Below are 25,932 nucleotides of genomic sequence, written 5' to 3'. Positions count from 1 at the left end.
ACGCACCTTATGTGGAGTAAAAGTTTGAGACTCACCAGCAATGAGCCTCGTAGTGCATGATGTGCCCTCTGTCCATCAATGCCACTATTCTAGGACCATTTGACATGGGTAGAATCACGTAGGGGTTCTACCTTGCTCTACCCTTTATTTTTTCTAGAATCATGCAGTCACAAGGCTGGACAGCTCAGTAGCCACATGGCTGAACAACTCTGGGAACAGGCAGTGGTACAGTAAATTGTGGTTCCATTTTAATGCAATGACATGCCTGTGCTAGAGAAGCTGGGTAGTTGGGAACAATGCTAGGATTATTTGGGAGTGTTGGATGCTGCAGCACAAGGAGAGGGGTGTCACTGCTTGTGGAGTAAGCAAGGAACATGGTGGAAAGAGTATAAAACTATGTTGCAGAGAACCACTGAAAGAAAAATCATTGCACTTTGGGGAGGTTATTTAACAAAAATCAAGAGTGTGATTTGTAATGCAGCCTACTTTTTTGTGGGAGTCACATTGACGTACGGCAGACTGACTCCTGGCTATTGGAAAAAAAGCACACTGTACTGTATACATTTTGTTTTAAGTGGATTCCCATGGAACATAAAATTAACTAGGAATGATCAAATATAGCATTAAATAAAATGCAAAGCGAAGGTGTTTATTTTAGTGTTAAAAGTGTGTCATTCGTAGTTTAATTGAAGGCTACAACGTTACTGTCATATAAGTGCTTATTTTGGAAGCTGAAATAGTCAGCGAGAGCCAAACAGTTTTTCTAATTAGTGGTCTAAAGTTGATCTTTGGTTCATTAATTTTGCATGGTTTTACTTTTGTGTTGAGTGTCATTATGATGCAATTGAAACCTCCAGGTAAATTCATTCAAAGCGAATGAATTCATGGATCCCATTATGATACATACAAATCACAGGAGGATTCCAGATCGGCTGCATGTGATATGAGTTCCGACTCTGGACGAGGTTACAGCAGCTGCCAATTCCATGGAGCAATCAGTGGAGAGAGTAAAGATGAAGTCTGATGCTTGTTTTGTAAACGTGGGTAATCAGAGAAAAGAGCAGGAGAGAGAGGCAGAAAGGCTGAAAGTACCATGTGCCTAAATACTGCTTAGCAAAGGGAACGAACGGTATGTATAGGGTGTGGGTAAAAATGGGTCTTTGCATGAGGTTACAAGTTTGCTTAATGAAGATCAATAATGGTCAAAAACAGGATTACTGTAGTGTAAATTGAATAATGTGTGTGTTAACGTGGTCATGATGAACTATGAAAAGGAGAGAAGAGATTGACACATTTTTGTGATGGAAAGATGTGGAAAGAAGTTGGAGTTTAGTGAGATTAAGGATGATTAGGGACGACTTTAGCCCATTTTAAGGCAAGACATGTATAATATGCTGCGGGAAGAGCAACAGAAGTTAAAGTCTACAGAGCTCATACAGAGCGTGATAGGCAGTTTCCAGGTCTAGAGATCCCAGCCTACCCGGGGAGCACCTTTGTGATGAACCCACATGTACACACTGTTTGCATTCGCACCTATCCAACATTCATTTATAGTCTAAGGCCCATGTAAAAGCAGGCACTGGGATTTACTTTGGGATTCCCCTGGCCTTGCACACACAATAGAGAGGTGGTTCCTTTCTCAAACAGTGAAAGTGTACTGCTGCTATCCCAGGAGTTGGAGGATTGAGACCTAGATACTGTGGTGGAGAGACAAGGCTTCTTTAAAAAATCAATTAGGCATTTTGCTGCAAAGGCTGTTGATTAATCATCCTGTAGAGCTGCCATATGGTAGCCGGTGATGTGGAAGGGTGGGACTGCAGCAGTCTCGTGTTCAAGGTAAAAGGTACTCCTTAGATGAAGCCAGTTTTGTGTCTTGCCCTTGATCACTCGAGTGTGCCGGATGCCAGCCAGGTGTGACGAGCATCCCACTACACAAAGGCTGTATCTGAAGAACAATCTGAAACAGACACTTGAAAGGAGAATCACTCTACATTGGTTCTGGAGGTGCAGGCAGTGGATCCACATCTTACGTCAGCTTTGACTGTATAAAAGTGGGATGCACTTGTTGTTCCAGTTCTACGTTCTGCATGACCAAGGATTGACTGCTCTATCGAGTATTCATAGGACTGCTGTGCAACTAGTGCTGGTATATACCTGACAGCCAGATTTCCATAGGCGGGGCACCTATGTCTATAGCTTGCTGGAAAAGCTGCTCAGTTGCCTTAAGTGTGTAGAAACCAGCCTGACTCCCAAGAGAGGGGTTAAGCCTGCCAACTTTGCAGTGATTGTACAAGAGGAGCCAGAAGCACTGTGACCACAGAGTTGGTGGTGTCTTTTAGAGGAGGCAAATGGAAAAGAATGATCTGATTACCCTGGGTGTCCGTGGGATCATGAAAAAATACACATTGACCTGCGCCACTGTGACCAAAAAGAGAATACAGATTGACTTGCACTACCGGGACCAGAACGAATATTGTGGCTTGAACTGTGCTGCTGTGACCAGAAGATGACTGCAGCTGAACCACATCAATGTATCCGAGAGAAATGCATCCTCGATCCCAGAAAGCAGGGAAACAAGGGAAAAGCAGCAGGTAGAGGTTCTGCCAACCACAGCATCTAGGACACATCAGGGCCAGATGTAGGTAATTCCAATTTACCTACTCTTAAATACCGAATCATACCGAATCGGTATTTAAGAGTAGGTAAATTGGAAGTAGGCAGATGTAGGTAATTTTTCTTTTTCAATTACCGATTCTGTAAGATTCGGTATTTACCGATTCGGTAAATACCGAATCGGTATTTACCATTGATTCTTATGGGCCTTGAAGCCCATAGGAATCAATGGGAAATACCGATTCGGTATTTACCGAATCGGTAAATACCGAATCCTGGCAGGGGGAAGAACAATTGTTACTTACCTGTAAACAGGTGGTTCTCCAGTATTGGTGTCTTTCATAGATTCACATGTTTGAATATTCCCCGTCGTCGGAGTGGGAGTCCCACGGTAAATAAAATAGCAATAAAATGCTAAATACATATATAAACATATATACATATATGTATAATCAGAAGAAAAAACCTGAAATATGTATTAGAAAAGGCATAAACTGCCTACCCAAAATTCTACATAGGAATGCATGGGGAAGGAAAAGACCATATGCAGCCTATCCTTGTTATTATGTTAGTCCAAACTGCGGCCAATCAGGCGACAGCAGCCCTCTAGAACCTTCTCCTCAGAGCTCAGCACCTCAGATTTTCGTAGCACAAGAGTGACCAAAGAGTCTATGAGGAGAAGAGAGCCTCTGAGGGGAGGAGGGAGGGTCGCATGTGAATCTATGAAAGACACCAATACTGGAGAACCACCTGTTTACAGGTAAGTAACAATTGTTCTTCTCCAGTATTGGGGTGTCTTTCATAGATTCACATGCTTGAATATAGAATAGATAGCAGTCAGTACCAAGAAAAGTTTCCATAATCACAATGCATAACAAAAGACTGAAAATGTATGTGTATGGGGCACATATATATATCTATATATATATAACAGTCAAGAAGCATTTGGAAACTAATAGGAGGAGGGTAGAACAGAGGCTCAACTCATTGAAAAAGATTACGAAGCACAGCTTGTCCTACTGCGGTATCCCCTTCATTCATGGCAGCCAGACAGTAGTGTTTCGTGAACGTGTGCCTGCTGGACCACGTGGCTGCTCTGCAGATCTGATGCAGCGGGACACCGGCAAACAGTGCAGTAGAGGACGCCATGGATCTTGTAGAATGGGCCCTCTCCGAAGTTTGCAAAGGTTTGCCTGCCTTTTGATGGCAGAAAGCAATAGCCGAAGACACCCAGCGGGCTATCGTAGGTGTAGTAACGGGACGTCCCTTGTGAAAACGCCCATAAGCTACGAAGAGCTGATCAGATTTGCGGAACTGGGCCGTTCTGCTGATGTAGAACTTCAAGCACCGCTTAATGTCCAAGGAGTGCAAGCGTTGTTCCGCAGGAGACTGCGGGTTGGCAAAGAAAGACTTCAGAATAACAGGTTCGTTAATGTGGAAATCTGAAGGTACTTTCGGAAGAAAAGTAGGGCTAGTGCGTAACAGCGCACAATCCGATTGAAACTGCAGAAATGGTGGTTTGATGGTAAATGCATGAATGTCACTTACTCGACGCGACGACGTCAAAGCAAGAAGAAGAGCCACCTTCCAGGTGACGTACTTGAGGTCAGCTCTATGTATTGGTTCAAACGGTGCAGTCATTAATTGTGCCAAAACAATGTTAAGGCGCCACGCAGGAGGAGGGCGCCAAATTGGTGGAAATTTACGAAATAGTCCCTTGAAAAATTGGCGTATGATCCTAGATGAACAGAGAGAGGTGGAGCCATCGTGGCGAAAGCGTGAAATCGGTGCCAGAAAAACTCTTAAAGTCGCATGAGACAATCCTGACTGAGCCAATTGGTAGAAGAAAGGGAGGAGCTGAGCAGGCGTCGCACGCAAGGGATGGACACCCGCAGCGGCACACCAATGGCAGAAGCGCTTCCATTTCAACTTGTGAGTTTTTATAGTTGACGGAGCTCTGGCTTGAGCAAGGATGTCTCGACATTCTTGAGGAATGGTCAAATGCGCAAATTCACAGTGTTCAGGTTCCAGGCTGATAAGCTCAGAGAAGAGGGGTCCGGATGGTAAACTAGACCCCTTTTCATGGAAAGAAGATCCATCCGAGGATGTAGAAGGATGGGTAGGCACTGAGACAGAAGGAGCAACTCCGAGAACCACGCTCCGAGAAGGATGTGGCAGGGTTCTCTCCTTATCTTCCAAAGCACCCGAGGCACTAGAAGGATTGGAGGAAAGGCGTACGCAAACAGATTTGACCAGTTCATCAAAAGGGCATTGCCTTGTGACCCTTTGTGGGGATGCCAACTTGCGTAAGCTGGGCATTTCCAGTTCTCCGGTGTTGCAAAGAGATCTAGTGTTGGGCGACCCCAGCGGCGAAAGATCATGTCGAGAGTTGGTTGATGTAATTCCCACTCGTGGGCTGATGATCAGGATCTGCTCAGGGAATCCGCCAGGAGGTTGGACAACCCTGGGAGATGAATTGCGGTGATCGTGATTTGGTGCTTGAGCGACCAGTCCCAAATTGCCTGTGCTAGGCAATACAGCGCCGGAGATTTCGTTCCGCCCTGCTTGTTTATGTAGTGCATGCAGGTTGTGTTGTCTGTTTGTATAAGGACAGACTCTCCGTGCAGCACGGGGTGAAAAGACTTGAGCGCCAGGAAAATGGCCATGAGCTCCAATTTGTTGATGTGCCAGGTTTTCTGATGAACCGACCACTTTCCCTTTATGGACAGGTCCTAAATGTGCGCACCCCATCCTTCCAGAGAAGCATCTGTTGTGAGCGTAAGATCTGGAGTGTCTGATAGGAACGACATCCCTGCTGCAAGATGCAATGGCTGTGTCCACCATTGGAGCGCTGCTCTCATGCGGGTCGTGATAGAAATCAGATCGTTGAAGGATCTGGTGACTTGACGCCACTGCCCGTCTAGTTCCTCTTGAATAGGACGTGTCCGTAGCCTGCAATGTGGGATGAGTGCGATGCACGATGAGGCCATCCCTAGAAATGACTTCAGCAGTCAAACTGAAATGCACTGTTTTGACAGTAGAAGAAACACTAGACGAAGGATCCTTTGTTGACGTTCCAGGGATACAAATGCCTTCGCTAGCGTGGTGTCTAACGTGGCCCCTAGGAAATCCTTGCAAGTGGCAGGGCGCAATTGGGATTTTTCCAGGTTGATAGACAGACCCAAGGAGCGAAACACCCTCTGACACAGGGAGGTATGGCGCAGCAGTTGTGAGCGGGATTGCGACTTCAGAAGGCAATCGTCGAGATATGGGAATATCTGGACACCTTGGAGTCGAAGAAAAGCCATGACCGGAGCCAATATTTTGGTAAAGACTCGAGGGGCGGAGCGGAGGCCAAATGGCAGTACTTTGAACTGGAAATGTTGTTGCCCCACCTGGAATCGTAGGAACCTCCGATGACTTGGAAGTATTGGGACATGAAAGTAGGCGTCCCTGAGGTCGATCGTAGCCATGAAATCTCCGACTGAGAGCAAACGCAAGATGTCTGTAAGCGTTAACATGCGGAAGGATTGATTCTTGAGATATTGATTGAGCGCTCTCAAGTCCAAAATTGGTCGCCATTCTCCGTTCTTCTTGACGATCAGGAAAAAATGGGAATAAAACCCTTCCCCCCTTTGAGACTTTGGCACTACCTCTACTGCACCCTTTTGAATCAGAAGGCGAACCTGATGGAAAAGTACCGTGAGGTGCGGAGGAGGTGGTCCGGAAGGTGGAGTCGGAGGAGGGATTTTGACGAATTCTAAGGCATGGCCGTTTTTGACAATGTCCAGAACCCAACGGTCCGTGGTGATGGAGGACCATTGAGAACCAAACAGAGAGATTCGACCTCCAATTGGTAGGGTCAAAGGCAAGTCATTGTCTCTTATTGGAAGATTCCCTATAGGCGGACTTCCCTCTGTAATTCTTGGTTGGTGTTTGGCGAGACGACTGCTGTCGATTATAGGAGTAACGCTGGGGGTAAAAATTACTATTCCAACTCCAGAGAGCGCAACAAATACGCTATCCAACGCTTTCCCTACTATTGCACTCACTGGAGTGGGAATAGTAATTTTTATCACTACGCTATCCAATGCTTTCCCTACTGTTGCACTCTCTGGAGTAGGAATAGTAATTTGTATCCCTACGCTATCCAACGCTTTCCCTACTGTTGCACTCACTGGAGTGGGAATAGTAATTTTTACCCCTACGCTATCCAACTCTTTCTCTACTGTTGCACTCTCTGGAGTGGGAATAGTTATTTTTACCCCTACGCTATCCAATGCTTTCCCTACTGTTGCGCTCTCTGGAGTGGGAATAGTACATTTTACCCCTACGCTATCCAACGCTTTCCCTACTGTTGCTCTCTCTGGAGTGGTAATAGTAATTTTTACCCTCCCACTATCCAACGCTTGCCCTACTGTTGCACTCTCTGGAGTTGGAATAGTAATTTTTACCCCTACGCTATCCAACGCTTTCCCTGCTGTTGCACTCACTGGAGTGGGAATAGTAAATTTTACCCCTACGCTATCCAATGCTTACCCTACAGTTGCGCTCACTGGAGTGGGAATAGTAATTTTTACCCCTATGCTATCCAACGCTTTCCCTACTGTTGCGCTCTCTGGAGTGGGAATAGTAATGTTACCCCTACGCTATCCAACGCTTTCCCTACTGTTGCACTCTCTGGAGTGGGAATAGTAAATGTAACCCTCTCGCTATCCTACGGAAAAAATATTGTATATGTTTTGTTAATAATATATATATATATATATATATATATATATATATATATATATATATATATATTCCAAGATTAATCTCCGTCTTGCGAGGCAGATTAAGAGGCGGCACACGAGGTTAGAGGGGGTTCACCATTTCATTTATTTACATCAGGCATGACGCGTTTCGGAATTATCCTTTTTCAAATGCCCTTTCAGTAAAATATATATATGTTTTACAATTATTTTTTTAAGTTACATTAATTAATTATTAATTTTAAGTTTATTTAAGTATTTTAAGTATGTTTAAATTAATTATATTTATTATTATATTAGTTTTAAATTAATTTTAGGATATTTATATCGATATTTTGATTGTCTATATTTTTTCCTATCGATATTTTGGAGCCGATATTTTTGTACTTACCTGTTTGTAGATAGGAAGTCGATATTCTGGCATTCTATATTTTTACCTCGATATTTTGCAAGTCGATATTTTGACTGTCGATATTCTGTCAGTGATCCAAATGGAAGAGTTAGATGTAGATATTACTTGGGAGGAAGTGGAGGGAGCAATAACATCATTGGCAGCGGGCAAGGCTCTGGGACCCAATGGTATCCCTCTTGAATTCTACCGGACTTTTCGGCAAATTCTAAAATCAGAATTTATTACTCTATTTTCGGCCGCGCAAAAGGGGATTGCACCAGTGTCTTGGCGTAAGACTACTCTTTTCGTTTTCTTGTGAAAGGGTAAGCCTGATCTATTGCCTAGGTCATATAGACTGATTTCACTAATCAACTCCAATAAAATGTATTTTAAAATTATTGCCATGCGCCTAGCTGGTGTCATCTCTGTGTTGGTTTCTAATTTCCAACACAGGTTTATCCCTGGCAGGGATATGGCAGACCATGTGAGGCGTGTGATATCTTTTTTGGATTGGGCACCAGCAACTGATACCACATTGGGGGTAATCCTGTTGGATGCCAAAAAGGCATTCAACAGGGTTTCCTGGCCGTACATGTGGGAGGTTTTAAGACTGAAGGGATTTAGCCCTAAGATAGGACACTATATATGAGTCCGGAATTTCCGGTCTAGAGTCGAGTCTATTTAAGATTGGTCGAGGTACACTGCAAGGATGCCCCTGTTCACATTTATTATTTGCCTTATATATATATATATATTTTAACAAACTAAATCAGTTCAAAGATATAAAACCAGTTCAACTGCGGGCATATGGAGTATAGAGTATTAGCATATGCTGATGAGATTGTTGTTGTTACATGAGATAATGTCACTGCACTCCCTGCAATTGATAAATTGGCATCTCAGTTTGGGAGCTTCTCTGGTTATAAATTAAATATATCCAAAACGCAAGTGCTCTATACAGGTGGTGACCCTCCGGAAAATGTGGCTTCTGTCTCAGAAGCTACATATTTGGGAATTAAAATCTCAATGCCTGTGAGCAACATCCCAGAGCTAAACATGAATCATGTGCTGGCTAGGGTGAATTCAACATTGGTGCGGCTGGATCATTTGCATTTATCTCTTCATGGTAGATCAAACGGATTAAAAATGATGGTATTGCCTAAGTTTTTATACATGTTTAGAACGATTCCCCTAGAATTTCCTGCCATGTTTTAAGAGGTTAGAGAGGATTTGCTCTAGATTTTTATGGGGGTATAGCCGACAGAGAAGGGCCTATAAGAAAATGATGTTGCCAAAAGATCGCGGTGGCAGGGGTATGCCACATTTTATGCTGTATTATTGGGCAGATATCCTGCAATATACCAGTCCCCTGGTAGTCGGGACAGGGCTGAAATTGCGCCCTGCCATAGACCATCAATATATGAATTCGGGTTGGGGGTGCAGGCTAGGGAATGCCTTGTCAAAATAATAGAACCATGTTGTTTTAAGAAGACTACATTTAAAATACTTAAGGCAGCATATTCTGTTTGGAAACAGGTCAAGCGGCAGCTAGGTGTTTTTAAGCTCAATACATATACCTCATTCTCAGCTCCCAGTTTACTCCCAATAATTTTTCGGGATCAAGTGACCAATAGATGGGGATTGAAAGCAATTCACTGTTTAGGGGATTTATGTGATGACGGACAATTGGTAACATTTGTAGATTTGCAAGCAAAATGTGGTTTAGCTAAACATGAATTCTTTAAATTTCTCCAAATTCGTAGTTATTTTAATAAGCAAGGTGCTGGATTTGAACAACAGCTTGTCAGAATTTCCCTTATTGAAAGAATGAAGAAAAAAACATCTATTGGTCAACTTTATGCACAACTAATAGAGACATTTCCAGATGATTTAGATGTATGTCAAGGAAAATGGGTAAAGAAATTGGGGCTAGAGGATGTTAATATCAGGGAATCCTTAAGGCTCGCTAATCAAGTTTTGATGACTGGGAGGATGCGCACTCAGCATTATATGGCCATATATAACATGAATTATACCCTAAGCAAGATTTAAAAATGGGGGACATCTGTTGGGATTACGTAAGTTTAATAGATGAGGTTTATATGCAGCAGATGCAGTTCAGATGTTTTTTCTAGGTCCTAAATTAGGGGAGATATTTGGAGAAATTGAGCAATTTTTAGGAATAATAATGGGATCCCCTGTGTGTATAACTGGGGAACTGGTTCTGATAGGGGTTGGCTTGAATATCTCTAGACTAGATCAAGAGCCACGGTATCTTTTTTGTTTATTTGTATGGCAGTGGTACGGACTTGCATTACTAAGGATTGGATTAGCCCTGATCCACCGACATTCTCAAGCTGGCGTTCAAGACTATTAGCTATGTATAATTTAGAACTAGCAATCTATAAGACTAAGGGGAGGAGGAAGCGTGCAATCGGAGTCAAGATTTGGTCTGCTATAACCGATTGGATTTAAGTGTAAATAGGGGCAGTTATGCGCTCGAAAAGCTATTGAACAAAGTCAGCCATTATTTTGTTTCGTGATGTGATTTAATTTGTCTTAACTCATGTTTATACCAGCTTGCATTAATTTTGTCTGTGTTGTGCCATCATTTTGTAAGAGCTCAATGTTTCTTTGTTTTCTAATCTAGTTGCTCAATGTGTATGTTTCTTTGTATGTGTAACTGTTCAATTCCTTGCATAAAAGGGGGAAAAACTAATAAAAAAAAAAATAAAAAAATAGCAGATCATGAAAAAACAGCCAGAGTGAAAAAAACTGTTTGGCTTCTACAGAACAGCGATCGTGTTCTGCCAGACCAGAAAAAACTGACCTGGCTGAAGTGAATGCTTTCAAAATGTAAAGGAGCAGAGTTTGTGATATTTTTCTAAAACATATGTCTATTGGGAGGATCACCTTAGTGGAAACTGTAGTCCTAACTGTAGTCATACCATTTAAAGCTGTGGTATACTGCAGTCATGTCATTAGTTGATATTAGTGTTGTATTAAAAAAGCATGTGTATGAAAAAATAAAAATAATTAGAAATTCTGCTTGCTTACCTTGGATCTTGTTGTCCTTCAGAACTGGGGCCTGGGTATCAGGAGCAGGAGGCATGAAAGGTGGGGGAATGGGTGGTGCTTTGGTGGATTCACGGGATACTGGCGGGGTAGGTGGGGCTCCTGGGGGATGGCTCCGGGGCATCGCGGAAAAAACGTTCATGAGGGGCAGCTGCTTTTCGCGGATGGAGTCAGAGGGAGCACTTCCTTTTTTGCCTGGTGGAGGTGGTGCAGTAGGGCCTCTGTAGCTGTTTGGTGGTGATGCTGAATCACCAGATTCAGAACCGGTTGACAGCTTAGGGAACAAGAAGAAAAGTGACAAAACACAATGTCAGAATCATGCTGATTATTTGTCTTTATGAAGTTGCTCAAAGAACAAGTATAAATAAAAAGGTGATGGGTGGAATGCATGAACTAATCTTAGCTAGGGTAATTACTTGGGCTACATTCTAGTCCATTTGCAAATCAGCCTTGGTCATGCTCGTATAGGAACAGTCCAGCCCTAACTACCAAGTCAGGTCTCCTCCAGCAATCCAAGACCAGTTTCAGGCAATTTAGGTCTCTTCAGTGAGGTATAGCTTGATTCCTATGGTATAATGAACACAGGGCCCATGCTTGGGCATACCCCTAGCACTAAGAAGAGCAAAACAATGACGGGTAAAATGCTTGAATTAATATAGGCCACTGGTAAATAATTTAGACCACAATGCAGTCCAGACGGAGGCCGGCCATATGCATATCAGTCTTTGATCTGCTCCAATAGAACAGTCCAGCCTGAAATGCCAGTATTGGTACAAAAGCAACCCTAGACCAGTTTCAGCCTTTAGGTGTCACCAATGACGTATAGTTTAATTCCTGTGCACAGTTACCATAGATCCCAAGTTGAGAATACCAGCCATAACAAACAAAGGGTGATATGCTTGAATGAATCTCAGCCACTGGTAATTAGTGGAGGCTAAATTCTGTTAATAGTTTTTGACATGAACAGCATATTTTAGAAAAAGCCCATGTCAAATTAGATTTCCATGAGAAATGCACCAAATTCGAATTACATTAACTTTCTCTGATAACTATCCTTTCTAGAAACTGCAGTGCCAAAGGTGACCATGAGCGCCCTCACAGTTTGCTGCAATGACATGAATGACTACAGTATTAGTAAGAGCTGGCTGCATTGCCTATGATGCAGCTGGGTGCACCTCCTGGAATATCAATGCTGCTCACATATGGCTACAATACATAGATGACCTTATTGCTCTGGAGATTACTGCAGAGACAAGGTTGCTCTTGTCCTCTTACAACTGGTTTTAGATCTTGGGTGACAGTGACCTCCTTAAAAAACACTTCATGTCGGAGTTGCAAATGCTCCCCTTCCTCTATGAATGACAGGGACATCATGCTCTCCTCCAGTTGCAAACCCAGGGACCCCTGGCAACCAAAGCTAGACTCGGTGTGTGTTGTGCTCGTACCGACCTAATAGATTCATTCCCCCTCTCATCTGGTTGCAGTGCCAGTTAGATGTAAATGAGGCTTGGTCATGTGTCCTCAATGCTGGGGACAGTGCAAGTTATGCACTTGCACAATTCACAGTTTCCTGAAATGACAAGGATGTCTACACTTCCACCCACCAACATCTAGCTGCACTGTTGGTTATCCCCATGTCACCCTCACATCCGATTGGCTGCTAATGATGCACTTGTCCCCAACCCAACTCTTTTAACCTAGAGCAGGAGGTGGTGTATGTCCTTACCAATGAGCAGCACACTTAACTTGAAATCAAAGAGGCCCATGCAGCTCACAGCTACTGAAGTATCATGACTGCACATATCCACTCTTCCAGCTGGCTGCAGTGCCAGGGATGCACTTGTCTCCCACATATTCCTACAGCTGGTTGGAGTGCCAGTGAAGATGCCTCCTTGCTAAGCTATGGTTCCAGGGATCTTATGCTCCCCCGCACAACTGACCACCTGGATCCGATTCCAGACGGTCGCTCCCCCCACGCTCCCTGGCCATTGAGATCTGCTGCACGCTGGTATTGTAGAAATTTGAGCATCACGCTCACTTGCAATTACTCTATTTCATCGCGCATAGCTGTAAAGCAGCATTTGTAACTCGCGCTCGACTGCATTAGCATACTAAACATAGCGCGTGATTGTAAGGAGCTCTGAACATCGGGTTCGAGTCAATTAGCTTTTAAAGTGCATTCTGAACATCGCGCTCGACATTGAAGCACAGCGCCTGAGTGAAACTGACCTGGCATCATCGCGCACGATAGAAATTGTTATTTTATACATAGCGCTTTGACTAATTAATAGCGCCGTACCTCGCATCATTTTCTGCATTGTGGTTTAACTTCACGTGATTGTAGCTACTGCTGACATTGTTTAATCTGCATTCTTGTGCTGCCTCGACTGTGCATTCATTGTGGTATTAGCTTTGCACTAAACATAGTCTGTCCCAGTTTCACTTTCCAAACTACATTTTGGAACCTGGCTTGTTGTTTACTCGATTGTCCCGCCTACCCTCCCAGCTAACGCATCCCTGCTGACCCTCCCACGCTCCGCCCCCTCAACTATCCATTTAAGTCGAATGCCCCAACGCGCAGCGTCCACGCGCTACGGCCACGCCGAAGGTGCGCCAAAGGTAAGCCCGTCTACGCCCGTCCGTGCCAAGACCGCGCCCAGCGCCAGACCCCCTGGCCCCCGTACTACCCACCCTACCCGCATTACCTACGCCGCCTCCACCCTCTTAGCCCTTAACCCCGGCCGACTCCCCAACTGCGCCCAAGCCGCTCCTGGACACACCCATGGACCCTTCACATGCAACTCCTGCAAGTATGACGGCACCAAGACCAACTCCCCATCCACTAACACCAAACAGAGACCTGACACCAACCACCTTAAATGCATCCTGCTCAACACCCGCTCAGTCCACAGACACGCCATCGACCTCTGGAACCTACTAGACACCATCTCTCCGGACGTCGCCTTCCTAACAGAAACATGGATGAACGCCTCCTCAGCCCCAGACATCACCATTGCCATCCCGGAAGGCTACAAGATCATCCGGAAAGACCGCGCCAAGCAAACAGGAGGAGGCATCGCCATCGTCCATAAGAACTCCATCCGCATCTCAACCAGCTCAGACGTCAACCTCGCTAGCGCCGAGCACCTTCACTTCCAGATCCACACCGACCCCAAGACCACACTCAGAGGCACCCTCCTCTACAGGCCACCAGGACCCCGTGCACAATTCAGTGAAGACATCACTGACTTTATCACCCCACACGCCCTCCCTTCCGAGGACTACATTCTATTGGGAGACCTCAATTTTCACCTGGTAAAAAGCAACGACAGCAACACCACCGCCCTTCTGGACAATCTCGCCAACCTCGGCCTCAAACAACTTGTCAACTCCCCCACTCACCACGCAGGCCACACACTCGACCCTATCTTCACTCCAGCAAACATATCTCCTTCAGTCACACCACAGCTCTCCATTGGACGGACCACAGTTGCGTTCACTTTATCTACAAAAAGACCACAACCCACAACCATCCTCAACCTACTCTGCGAAGAAACTGGAACAAAACCACCTTCGACCAGATCTCCTCATCGCTTCTTCAAAACCCCCCTGCCCATTCTTCGAACCCCAACCAAGCAGCCATTAACCTCACTCAATGGCTAACCAACAGCGCCGACAACCTAGCTCCCCTGAAAAAACGTCAAATCAAAATAGGCAGCAAAAACGCCCCCTGGTTCAACGATGATCTTAAGAAATCCAAGAAACTCTGTCGCTCCCTTGAGAAGGCCTGGAAAAAAGACCCAAGCACCAGCACCAAGGACGCCTTCAAAAACGCCATCCGCATACACCACCAACTGATCCGGACTGCCAAGAAAGCCGCTTTCAAAGACCGACTTGACAACAACACTCACAACAGCAAAGAATTATTCAACATCGTCAAAGAGTTTACCAACCCCAATGCCAACTCCAACGACATCACCCCCTCTCAAGCCCTTTGCGACTCCCTAGCTTCGTTCTTCCACGACAAAATCGCAGACATCCACAACAGCTTCAACAACCAACCCGGAGACCAACCCACCCAACCCTCTGCCGTACCGTCACCCCCCCTGAGCATCCTTAATGACTGGAACACAATCTCCACTGAGGACACCATCCGCCTGATGAACTCCATCCACTCAGGATCCCCCACAGACCCATGCCCTCACCACATCTTCAACAAAGCAGACTCCATCATTGCACCACACCTCCTAGATGTCATCAACTGCTCCCTCAACTCCGCCACCTTCCCGGACAGCTGGAAACACGCCGAACTCAGCGCCCTTCTAAAAAAACCCACAGCTGACCCCACCGAACTCAAAAACTACCGCCCCATCTCGCTCCTTCCATTCCCGGCCAAGGTCATCGAGAAAGCTGTCAACAACCAGCTCGCCGCCTTCCTCGAAACCAACAAATCCCTCGACTCCTCTCAGTCCGGCTTCTGAGCCAAACACAGCACTGAGACCGCACTCATCGCAGCAACAGACGACATACGAACTCTTCTGGACAATGGAGACACAGTCGCCCTCATCCTCCTCGACCTCTCCGCAGCCTTCGACACAGTCTGTCATAGCACCCTGCTACAACGCCTCAGAAAATTCGGAATCCAAGGAAAAGCACTGGAATGGATCAGCTCGTTCCTTTCCGGAAGAACCCAGAGAGTCCGCCTCCCACCATTCAAATCTGAGGCCACTGAAGTCATTTGCGGCGTGCCACAGGGATCCTCAATCAGTCCTACCCTCTTCAACGTATACATGAGCCCCCTCGCGGCCATCGCCCGCCAACATAACCTCAACATCATCTCCTACGCTGATGACACTCAACTGATCCTCTCACTCACCAAAGACCCTAACACCGCCAAAACCAACCTACATAAAGGAATGAGAGAAGTAGCCGAGTGGATGAAGCAGAGCCGTCTGAAACTGAATTCCGACAAAACAGAAGTCCTTATCTTAGGCACCTCCCCCTCCGCCTGGGACGACTCGTGGTGGCCAGAGTCCCTTGGAAAAGCACCCATCCCGAAAGACCACGCACGGAACCTGGGCGTCATTCTGGACTCCTCACTCTCGATGACCAGACAAGTCAACACCGTTTCATCATCCTGCTTCAACATTCTTCGCATGCTCAAAAAAACATTTCGCTGGATCCCCACCGAAACTAGAAAAACGGTCACCCACGCACTGGTGACAAGCCGCCTGGACTACGGAAACACCCTATATGCCGGTACCACCGCAAAACTTCAGAAAAAACTCCAACGCATCCAGAACGCATCAGCCAGACTCATACTAGACATCCCGCGTAAAGACCACATTTCTGGTCACCTGAAAAACCTCCACTGGCTCCCCGTCAATAAGAGGATAACATTCCGCCTTCTAACCCACGCACACAAAGCACTTTACGAACTTGGACCCGAATGCCTCAACACACGACTTTCCTTCTACACCCCCTCCCGCCTGCTGCGCTCCTCCCACCAAGCCCTTGCTGCTGTACCTCGCATCAACAAAACCACCATGGGAGGAAGATCCTTCTCCTACCTGGCGGCAAAAACCTGGAACTCACTTCCCATTCACCTTCGCCTCACTCAGAACCACCTAACATTCAGAAAGCAACTTAAAACCTGGATATTCGACAAGTAATTCCCCACCCTTCTCCAAGCGCCTTGAGACCCTATGGGTATGTAGCGCGCTATATAAATTAACTGAATTGAATTGAATTGAACTGAATGCACACTATTAGAAACCAACCTTGTCTGAAGACATGCCCAGCATTGCCAGAGCTTCATCCTTCGGGTCCTTGCGTTTGAAGAGGTTCACTGGTGGCTTCCTGTAGGGGGATACAAGAACAACAGAGAAAGTAAACTCTGTTTGGTCTAATTCAGGATTCAGCAGGGAAAGCAAAAGCAAACATTAAAAAGATATCTGCAGTATTATACAGGTCATACAAATCCAAAGCAGGCTTTTTAGAAGAACTGCCCTCTTTGCTACTGAACTTGAGTATACTAGAACTAATTCTGAGTTTGGCAAAGAGTATATGCAAAAAGTCTATACTCCACTATCCATGCTGTAAATGCTGAACTCCAAAATGGAGGAAGCAGTGACAAAATAGGTCTCTATTTGCAATCCCAGCACTAGGACAGGCCTCCCCAGCGGTCAGTCCTCCAAAGCTCGTATGGTTAGAGATGTCCTAGGAGCCCAGCAGTAGCTGAAGAGACCATTCGATGGCAAAGCTAGCCAAGCAGTAGACACCAGTATCCCAGACAGAACATTTGTACATGGATCCAAATCTGTACCCAGCCTACACATCAAGCATACTGAAGAAATATATAAAATATTGTTAGATATGAATGAGACAGAAATAAAAAACATGCCCACAATGCATATATTTGAATAGTATTTAGGGAAATTAATTTCATATTGTTTTAAAGGCATATGAACATAGTGGGGCAGGTGTTCAATGCAGGGCAACAACAAAGTGTGACCAATGCCTGCTCAGCAGCTGGAATTCAAGAAGTGCAAAACCCTGTCCTCAGTCAGAGTCTACTCCTTTCTGGGCTCCCATTCTCCTCTCCTATGTTCTACGAAGTTTCCCAACTTCAAACTATGTGGTTCAATCGGAGAAGAGCTGATTTCTGTAATGTATCTCACTACCTCCTGCTTTTCTAATTTGTCCATTGCTTGGGGATTGACATCTTCACACTGCCCATGTGTAGCAATAATACCTTACTTTGGAAAAGTTACTCTGTTGCATAAGATGGATGCCAGCAAATGGAATTCTTAAAATATTCTTAGCCACAGGTAGTTACCCTGGGAAGTATTCTTTTGTTTTTTACGCCCCCCTCCCCAAGGCTGGGCCTTATGCAAATCCTATCGTGTATCAAGAGGGAGAGAGAGGACCAGATAGCTAGTCCATATCCCCGGGTTTATATGAAGTTAATCAAAAGGAGACTAGCTTAAGTAAAAAAAGGGGGTTAACAAAGATTAATTTTAATTCAAGGACTCAAGTATGTTTCGTCAGGGGGTAGTGGCACCTGGTAGGTGTGCTCATAAAGCCCTCACCCACCAACCTAGTTGGTGGCATGCTTCATCATCGGGCCCACCCAGTGACACCTAGCGTGTCCCGGGTGTGCTTCGACGCCTGATTACAGCGGAGCAGGTATGTCGCTGAGTGTGAGGTGAAGAGTGTTATGGGATGTGAATTAAAACGGCTTGGCGGGGGTCCCAGTACCCGTAGGTAAATTAGACTTTAATACCTGGGCCACCGTCAGCGGTTAAAAATAAGGCTGTTGGATGTTAGAGGCGAGTTACGACCTCCCACATCCTGAGACGGGTCAACATGTTTCAGCCAGTGCCTTATGAATATGCTGGCTTTCTTCAGGACGGATTAAAATATGTGTGAGTGATTAGAACTAGTGGGTGTGTAATTCAGACTATGTGTATACACGCCCTAAAGTGTTTTTCTATGTGTGAGAGGGGGATTCCCTTCTCAAAACACGCTAGTTCAGGTAGTATGCTACTTCATGGCTGTGAAGTGGCAATGGTTGGCCAGAATTGCTGGGCAGAGCCTGCTTTGGACCTGCAGTGCCTCCTTCGCAGAACCGGTTCTGCGAAGGAGGCACTACAGGTCCAAAGCAGGCTCTGCCCAGCAATTCTGGCCAATCATTGCCACTTCACAGCCAAGAAGTAGCATACTACCTGAACTAGCGTGTTTTGAGAAGGGAATCCCCCTCTCACACATAGAAAAACACTTTAGGGCGTGTATACACATAGTCTGAATTACACACCCACTAGTTCTAATCACTCACACATATTTTAATCCGTCCTGAAGAAAGCCAGCATATTCATAAGGCACTGGCTGAAACATGTTGACCCGTCTCAGGATGTGGGAGGTCGTAACTCGCCTCTAACATCCAACAGCCTTATTTTTAACCGCTGACGGTGGCCCAGGTATTAAAGTCTAATTTACCTACGGGTACTGGGACCCCCGCCAAGCCGTTTTAATTCACATCCCATAACACTCTTCACCGCACACTCAGCGACATACCTGCTCCGCTGTAATCAGGCGTCGAAGCACACCCGGGACACGCTAGGTGTCACTGGGTGGGCCCGATGATGAAGCATGCTACCAACTAGGTTGGTGGGTGAGGGCTTTATGAGCACACCTACCAGGTGCCACTACCCCCTGACGAAACATACTTGAGTCCTTGAATTAAAATTAATCTTTGTTAACCCCCTTTTTTTACTTAAGCTAGTCTCCTTTTGATTAACTTCATTCCTTATGCAAATCCGCCTTCGCACTGCTACAATGGGCACACTCTAGACTAGATTGCCGGAGCATGACCCCTCTGAACAGGAACAGCCCCAGACAGGTTTTAGCCTCACTGGGCCTTATAAATGAGGAGCAGCTTGAGCAGCTTGAGCACCTCAGCTCTCCACTACAAGCTACTTTTATCAACACTTCATGACTATGCTACAGAGGTGGGGCCAAAACAAATCCCTGCCAACATTGCTAACCCACAACACCTAAGATCCCCAATGCTTCTTGAAGGACATCATCACTCTCCTTCCCATACTAAGGTAGACAAAGTCCATCATCGACAACACCTGCCAACTGGGATTATTCTCTGACCATCAAGATGCAATACTTAACCACTTAACCAACCTCCACACCCCTTCCCCCTTGTCTAATTTTATTTTAACACTAAAACTCACCAATAGCCGAATCTACTGGTTTATCTTCTTTTCAAATACATCATATCCCCTCACACCCCTCTTCTGACTCCCGGAAACCCTGGCCTACCTCACAACCCTGGTCTACCTCACAGCTGACAACCTAAGAGCAGCAACACGCTTCTACCGCCAAAAATGGAGAAAAAAACTCTCACTCAGCTTAGAAGCACTTATTCTCTTCCCTCAATGTTACACCTAAAGTTGTGCACCAGTAGGATAACATTTCATCCCTACACAGCCACACATAGGAAATGTCCATACAATCCGTCTACTTCCCACCTTGCAGACAATAGTGCAATACCCCATCACTGTTGTGACTTCCTTCCATACATTTCGTCCTTGCTGTTAATAAGCAGCCGCACCCTGGGAACACTGCTGCTCTCGCTACTGAGCTTGCCAGATCGATAGCACAAGGAGCAAGAAACAGTGTCAGGAACTTTCTACTAAGCAGGCAAACATTTACAATTCAATATGATGGTCATTGTCTCAACTTAAAGTTGTTTGAGACTTTTTATCCCCGTACCGGCTCCTGTGGCCCAGGTAGAATCTACATCAAAGAAAAGGTGCCAGCAGGTAATATGTCGTAAATGCCACCAGGTTTGCTGTTTCTAAACACAGAACCTCCAAAACAGAAGTCCATCTTCGGAAAAAACACAAATAATGTTCTGAATGTTCTGAATGTGCTGGGAGATTTATCCCAGGATGTTGGGAATATGACAAGATTTTCTGCATGGTTTACCTAGTGGATTATTAAAGAAAGACCATCAGTGCTAAAGGTGTTGAGGAGGGCTCCCCAGACTGGACATCCCCTTCGATGCCAATTTTGCTGGCATCAGGCCCCCCACAAGGATTTCCCCACATTTTAGGTAAAGCAGTAGAAGTGAGAGGATGCCCTACAGGATATCCACATTTTATAAAATAGCTTGCAGGTGACCCCCCAAAAAATAATTTTATTAATGGGGCACCATTGGCGAGGTTACAGCACAGGGCGGGATGCAATAAAGAGTTTGTTTATTGACTCCGACATCCTTGTGTCAACATGTTTCAACCGGTTGTTTTATACTCGAAGAGTAATCCGGGTTTCGTCAGGACCTTACAGATCCCCTTTCAATCTCATAAATGACATGAATGTCTGTTCCTATTAGTAGTCAGATTGTAGGGTGCACCACTTATTTACTCCAATCATACACAAGCATTACTTCACTGTCAAATCCGGTTCTGGGGCCTCATTTATGAGGCCGTGCGTCACTTTGACGCACCAGCAGCATAAAAAATGTGCATTGTTGCATCATATTTACAAAGTGACGTATCTAGATAGATGCGTCACTTTGTAAACCCCTGCGCTACATTATACCTATGCCAGGTATAATGTATGCAGAGGGGGGGGGGGCGTTCTGACGCAAGAAAGGGTCATAGAAGTGACGCAGTGAAATCTATAAGATTTCACTGCGCCACTTCTAGGACACAAATGCGTCAATTTTTTACGCCTGCCTCACAGCAGGCGTAAGACTGAAGCAGGCCCTTTTACATGGGGCTCGCCCCATGTGAAAGGACACATTGCTGGAGTTGCGTCACTTTTGTGACACACTCCAAAAATGCGTCACTTTTGCGCTTACAGATACGTCAGAAATACTGACGTATCTGTAACTCCTTGCAACATGATGCGTCATATCATAAATATGACGCATCAATCATGTCGCAAGGAGTGCGCACTGAGAAGTGACGCATCGCTGCTTTCACGTAGTGATGCGTCATTTCTCATAAATGAGGCCCCAGGTACTTAGGACGGTGCTAATTACCTCCCAGGGTAGAGTGGCCCCAGGGGTAAAGATGCAGGCAGGCGCCGCCTTTATCAGCTTACTCCTGGTGGCACCCCACTCCTGGTGGCACCCCACTATTACACACACTTGAGCCCCGCAGCTCCTAAAAACCCTGGGAGATAATTAGCACCTCTGGTTACATCTGGTAACAATAATTCCACCTGCACAGGGAAAAGATGGGGGAAATGAGGTAGGACAGGGTAGAAACAAGAGACTGGCTCATCTTCCTCTTGTAAATGGAGAGCGTTTTGTTTTTAAATTCACACCATTACGCAAAGTAGTTTAAACCTCAGAATTTGTTTTTCATTCCGTTCGCCCAGGCCTTTGGTTCAAGCGTATGTCCCTTAACAAGTGTCCAGTCTGCTGCTGCGGGGCAGCCTGAGCTCTCCAACAAGTGGTGTGGAGTTCTGAAAAGTTTAGAAGGAAACCAGCACACGTCAATCATGGAAATGCCCTCTCACAGCCAAGCCATGTTTTCGAAGACGATCGGGTGAGTACTAAAACTCTGGCAAGGGCCCTGACCAGGGCTTTATTTTATGCTGTGGAGCAGGTGGTGAGCACAGACACAGACAGCCTTTTGGGCACCAGGGATTCGCTTTCATGATGCTTATGTTAACATGCAAGAAAGAGAGACAGAAAAGGAAGAAGATAAATCGAGAAAACAGCAACAAAGGGCGAAAGCAGTGATGAGAATGAACCTGAAAGAGTGAGCTAAAGAGACAGGAGGTGTAGGGTGATGAGGAGAGGTAGAGTCAACTAAAGGTATTCGAGAACCCCGACATTCGGCAGTGTCATTGGCAGGTTCCTACAACAAGCTTTAGGACTCAGGACCTCTTTTTCTTTTTATTAACCAAGAACTGGGCCGTACTAAACCTAACCACTGGACCCCAAGCTAGCTGGTACCAAACTAGTCACAAACAAGTCCGGATGTCTTGGGCACCTTACTGCGCAAATTGAGTACGTCAGCCGGATAAGCTACATGGAACTTCGCGAAGTGCAACAAAAAACCTCTGCCGCACTACGCGGAGCTCCGCGGGCAGCGTAGTGCGTTAGATAAATGACGTTTGCAGTGATTTTCAGTGCCAGGGGCTTGTCTGCACTGTGCAATCATCGCGATCGGCACCATGCACAGTGCAAGAGGGCCCTGCTTTCTTTCTGCCGCTTGAGTAGATTTTACTTGAGCAGCAGCTTTCTCAACGCGAATGGGCAGTTTCTCACCGCAAGCAGTAGCGAGCATACACGGCCACTCGCAGTGAGAAATCTGACTGCCTTCATTGAGAAATCTCACCAGGAGGTTGATTTTCCATGCACGAGCTCGCCAACTTGATGTTGAAGATCGCGAACCAGGAAAAATCTCGCCTGGAGGTGGATTTTCCTCGCTCGCTTGCCAACTTGATGTTGACAACGCGAACGAGGAAAAAAACTCCGCTCTGCAATGCGAAGCAGAGTTTTTCAGAACTCCGCGAGCTCTGCATAATGCGGAGTGCGGAAAAGTCTACAAACTCCGCGAGCGGAGTTCACCGCCCAGACTTAGTTTATATATGGTTGGATGCTACGAGCCGGCCAGTGGGACCTAGCCACTCGCCTGACTCGCGCTTGACTCGCGCTGCTCTCCGCGCTCTTCGCGCACAATTTAATTTGCTTTTAAAACATTTTAACTGCCTCTTGTATATGTCTAACTTTTTTGTTGTGCAGGTTGCCACCATCACGCGCCGAGCGTAATTATTTACATCTTTGACAGCCGCCCTTGCAGGAGATCAATTCCCGCCGGGTCGCGCTGTTTGGCCGCCATCTTGGGTGAGGAGGGTGAGCAGGCGAGCGGTGCAGCGCTCGGCCCCTCACGGCCTCAGCCCATAAAATGGCGCCCCCTTACAGGGAGCGCAGCGGACGGGCGCAGCGGGCACGCCGTCGGCGCGCCGAAGTCGCGCCTAAGTCCAGCCCGTCTGCGCCCGTCCGCGGCTGGACGGGCCCAGGGGCTAGGGATGCTGCCACCTCTATATCCTACTCCCCTTCCGCTCTTAGGTGCCTACAAGCCTCTGCCAGCCCTCTCTCCCCCGACACCTGGACTCGAATTACGTCACTTGGTATTGCAGGCTCCTCCCCCCCCCATCTTGAGCCGGCGCTATCATTCATCGCTACTGCTCCTACCGAGTCGCAGAGTCGTATTATATCTAAATACTCGTTCTATGGTCAGGCATCAAGCTGACATTCTTCATTTACTTATGACTGAAAGCCCGGACGTCCTACTACTATCGGAGACCTGGCTCACTAATGATTCACTCCCCGATATCTTGGCTGCGCTACCCCCAGACTATTTTCTGCTGAACACCAACCGATCGGGGGGTCGCTCCGGGGGAGGGGTGGCGGCGGTAATACGCAAGGATCTCAAGATCATTGCCTCCGCGGCCATGACTCTCCCAGAAGTGGACACCCTGGTCCTTAGCCTTGGGACTGAGGTGGGTGCAGTCACCCTTGTGGTACTCTATCGCCCCCCCCACCCTATGCCGTCCTTCCCTTCATCCTTTATTGACCAGTTGACCAACATCGCCACCTCCTCCCCCGTATCGTCATCATTGGTTTCTTTAACTACTGGTTTCAGCATGAGGACGCTGGCCCGCATGCTTCCGAACTGTTCGAGGGTCTGTCGAGCCTGAACTTTACTCAACTAGTCAGGTCCGCCACCCATAGGGGCGGCCACATCCTCGATCACATTTGGACCCATGGGGTCAAGTCCTCTTGCCCACTAATAACACCATGCGTGTGGTCTGATCATTTTTTGATCGACACCACTATTTCGGCAGTTGGCCAGATTAGGATCCCCCCGCAGGAGGGTGGCACTGCCCGTAAGTGGAGGGCTGTCGACTGCCCTAAATTGTTGTCTCACCTGTCCCAAACCCGTCCCTTGCTTCCCAATGACATCGGTACCAATGAGCTTTATGGGCATGTGGCTGACTGGCTCACGACAGCCAGCGACATCTTTGCTCCCCTAACCAAGTTCCCCCGATCTCGACACAGCAATTCCCATAAATGGTTCACCTCCCATCTTAAAACCCTCCACCTGGAACTCCGTCAATTAGAGCGTAAGTGGAGGAGAGACTACTGCCCGCTAAGTAGAGATGCCTATGTGGCCGCCCGTAATAGGTACAAACTTGCCATCTCCGCAGCAAAAAAAGCTTATGCCTCAGGAAAAATTTTATCAGCCCCCTGTAAGTCCAAAGAAATTTTCAAAGTCCTCAACGAATTTACTTCCGATCCCAGGACGCTCCCAACTCAGGCCCCTACACAGGAAGCGTGTAACATTCTTAGTACCTTTTTTATTCAGAAAATTGTATTGATCAAGGACACCATTCCAGTCATTCCTCCTGGCGCTGGATCTGTCTCCCCCCCTCACAACACCTCTTCGCTTACACAATTCCCTCTTCTAGACCCTACATCTCTGGCCACTCTGGCCTCCCGCACTAAGTCTGGATCCCCAGACGATTGTTGTCCCCCTTCCATACTCCGGGACATCTGCCATTCTCTACCCGACTGCATCCTCCCCCTGCTAAACTCTTCTCTTTCTTCTGGTACGGTGCCGAGCTCCTTCAAGGAGGCCGTGCTGGTGCCTCTTCTGAAGAAACCCGGGGCCGACCCCGCCGTCCTGGCGAATTACCTCCCCATCTCCCTTTTGCCCTTCTTTTCGAAAATCCTGGAAGCCCACGTCACCGCCTGTCTCTCACAGTTCATCGAGAGCTCCAACTTTCTCGAGGCTAACCAGGCTGGCTTTAGACCCGGCCACTCTACGGAGACAGTGATCTTGGCCGTGCTGGACGCCCTGAGAGACGGCGTTGACAAGGGTACCCCCCAGGCCTTGGTATTATTAGACCTGTCAGCCGCCTTCGACACGGTGGATCATAACATTCTTTTCCACCGTGTCGAGCAGGCTGGCATCCAAGGCCTGGCGCTGGCTTGGGTCAAATCCTTCCTGACCGGGAGGTCTCAGACCCTTAGCCAGGGCACTTTCAGGGCTCCTAGGGAGCACTCGCCCTGCGGGGTCCCCCAGGGCTCCTCTTTATCCCCTCTTCTCTTTAATCTCTATCTTCGACCCCTTCTTTTTTCTCTGAGGCAGTGGGACGTCACCGTTTTTAATTATGCGGACGACCTGCAACTCATCTTTTCTCTCAACTCCCCTTCCGCTATTCCCAACTTCCAGGCAGTCATGTCCCACATTCTCCAGTGGATGGGCCAAAATCAGCTAAAATTGAACCCCGGTAAGACAGAGCTCCTCCTTCCCGGTAGGAGTGCCACCCTCTGGGGGCCACACTTCTGGCCGGCGGAACTTGGCCCCTCTCCCATCCCCGTGGCCTCGGTGAAGAGTCTGGGGGTCACCATTGACTCCGGTCTATCCCTTGGGCCTCAGGTGGGGACGGTGGTCTCCTCCTGCATTTACCAGCTGCGCAGGATTAGGAAAGTGGCTTACCTCCTTACACCTGATGCCCTCCTGCAAGTCATCATGGCCCTCGTCCTCTCCCGCTTAGATT

At 46.8% G+C, this 25,932-nt stretch overlaps 1 protein-coding gene across 2 annotated transcripts in view; it reads right to left on the bottom strand.

Moving 5' to 3' along the window:
• The window catches only part of MYO15B (myosin XVB), an 810,836-nt gene that overhangs the window by 390,664 nt on the left and 394,240 nt on the right, over positions 1-25,932 (bottom strand). For both annotated transcript variants that reach the window (XM_078654532.1, XM_078654533.1), the window contains 2 exons: positions 16,611-16,689; positions 10,813-11,104 (listed from right to left, as the gene is read on the bottom strand). In XM_078654532.1, the coding sequence (XP_078510658.1) occupies positions 10,813-11,104; positions 16,611-16,689 (371 nt within the window). The remainder of the gene's footprint in view (positions 1-10,812; positions 11,105-16,610; positions 16,690-25,932) is intronic.

Source organism: Lissotriton helveticus, chromosome 7, assembly GCF_964261635.1.
Source record: "Lissotriton helveticus chromosome 7, aLisHel1.1, whole genome shotgun sequence".
NCBI lineage: Eukaryota > Metazoa > Chordata > Amphibia > Caudata > Salamandridae > Lissotriton > Lissotriton helveticus.
Note: the sequence above shows the minus strand (reverse complement) of the source record. Positions and strands in the feature narration are given on the sequence as shown.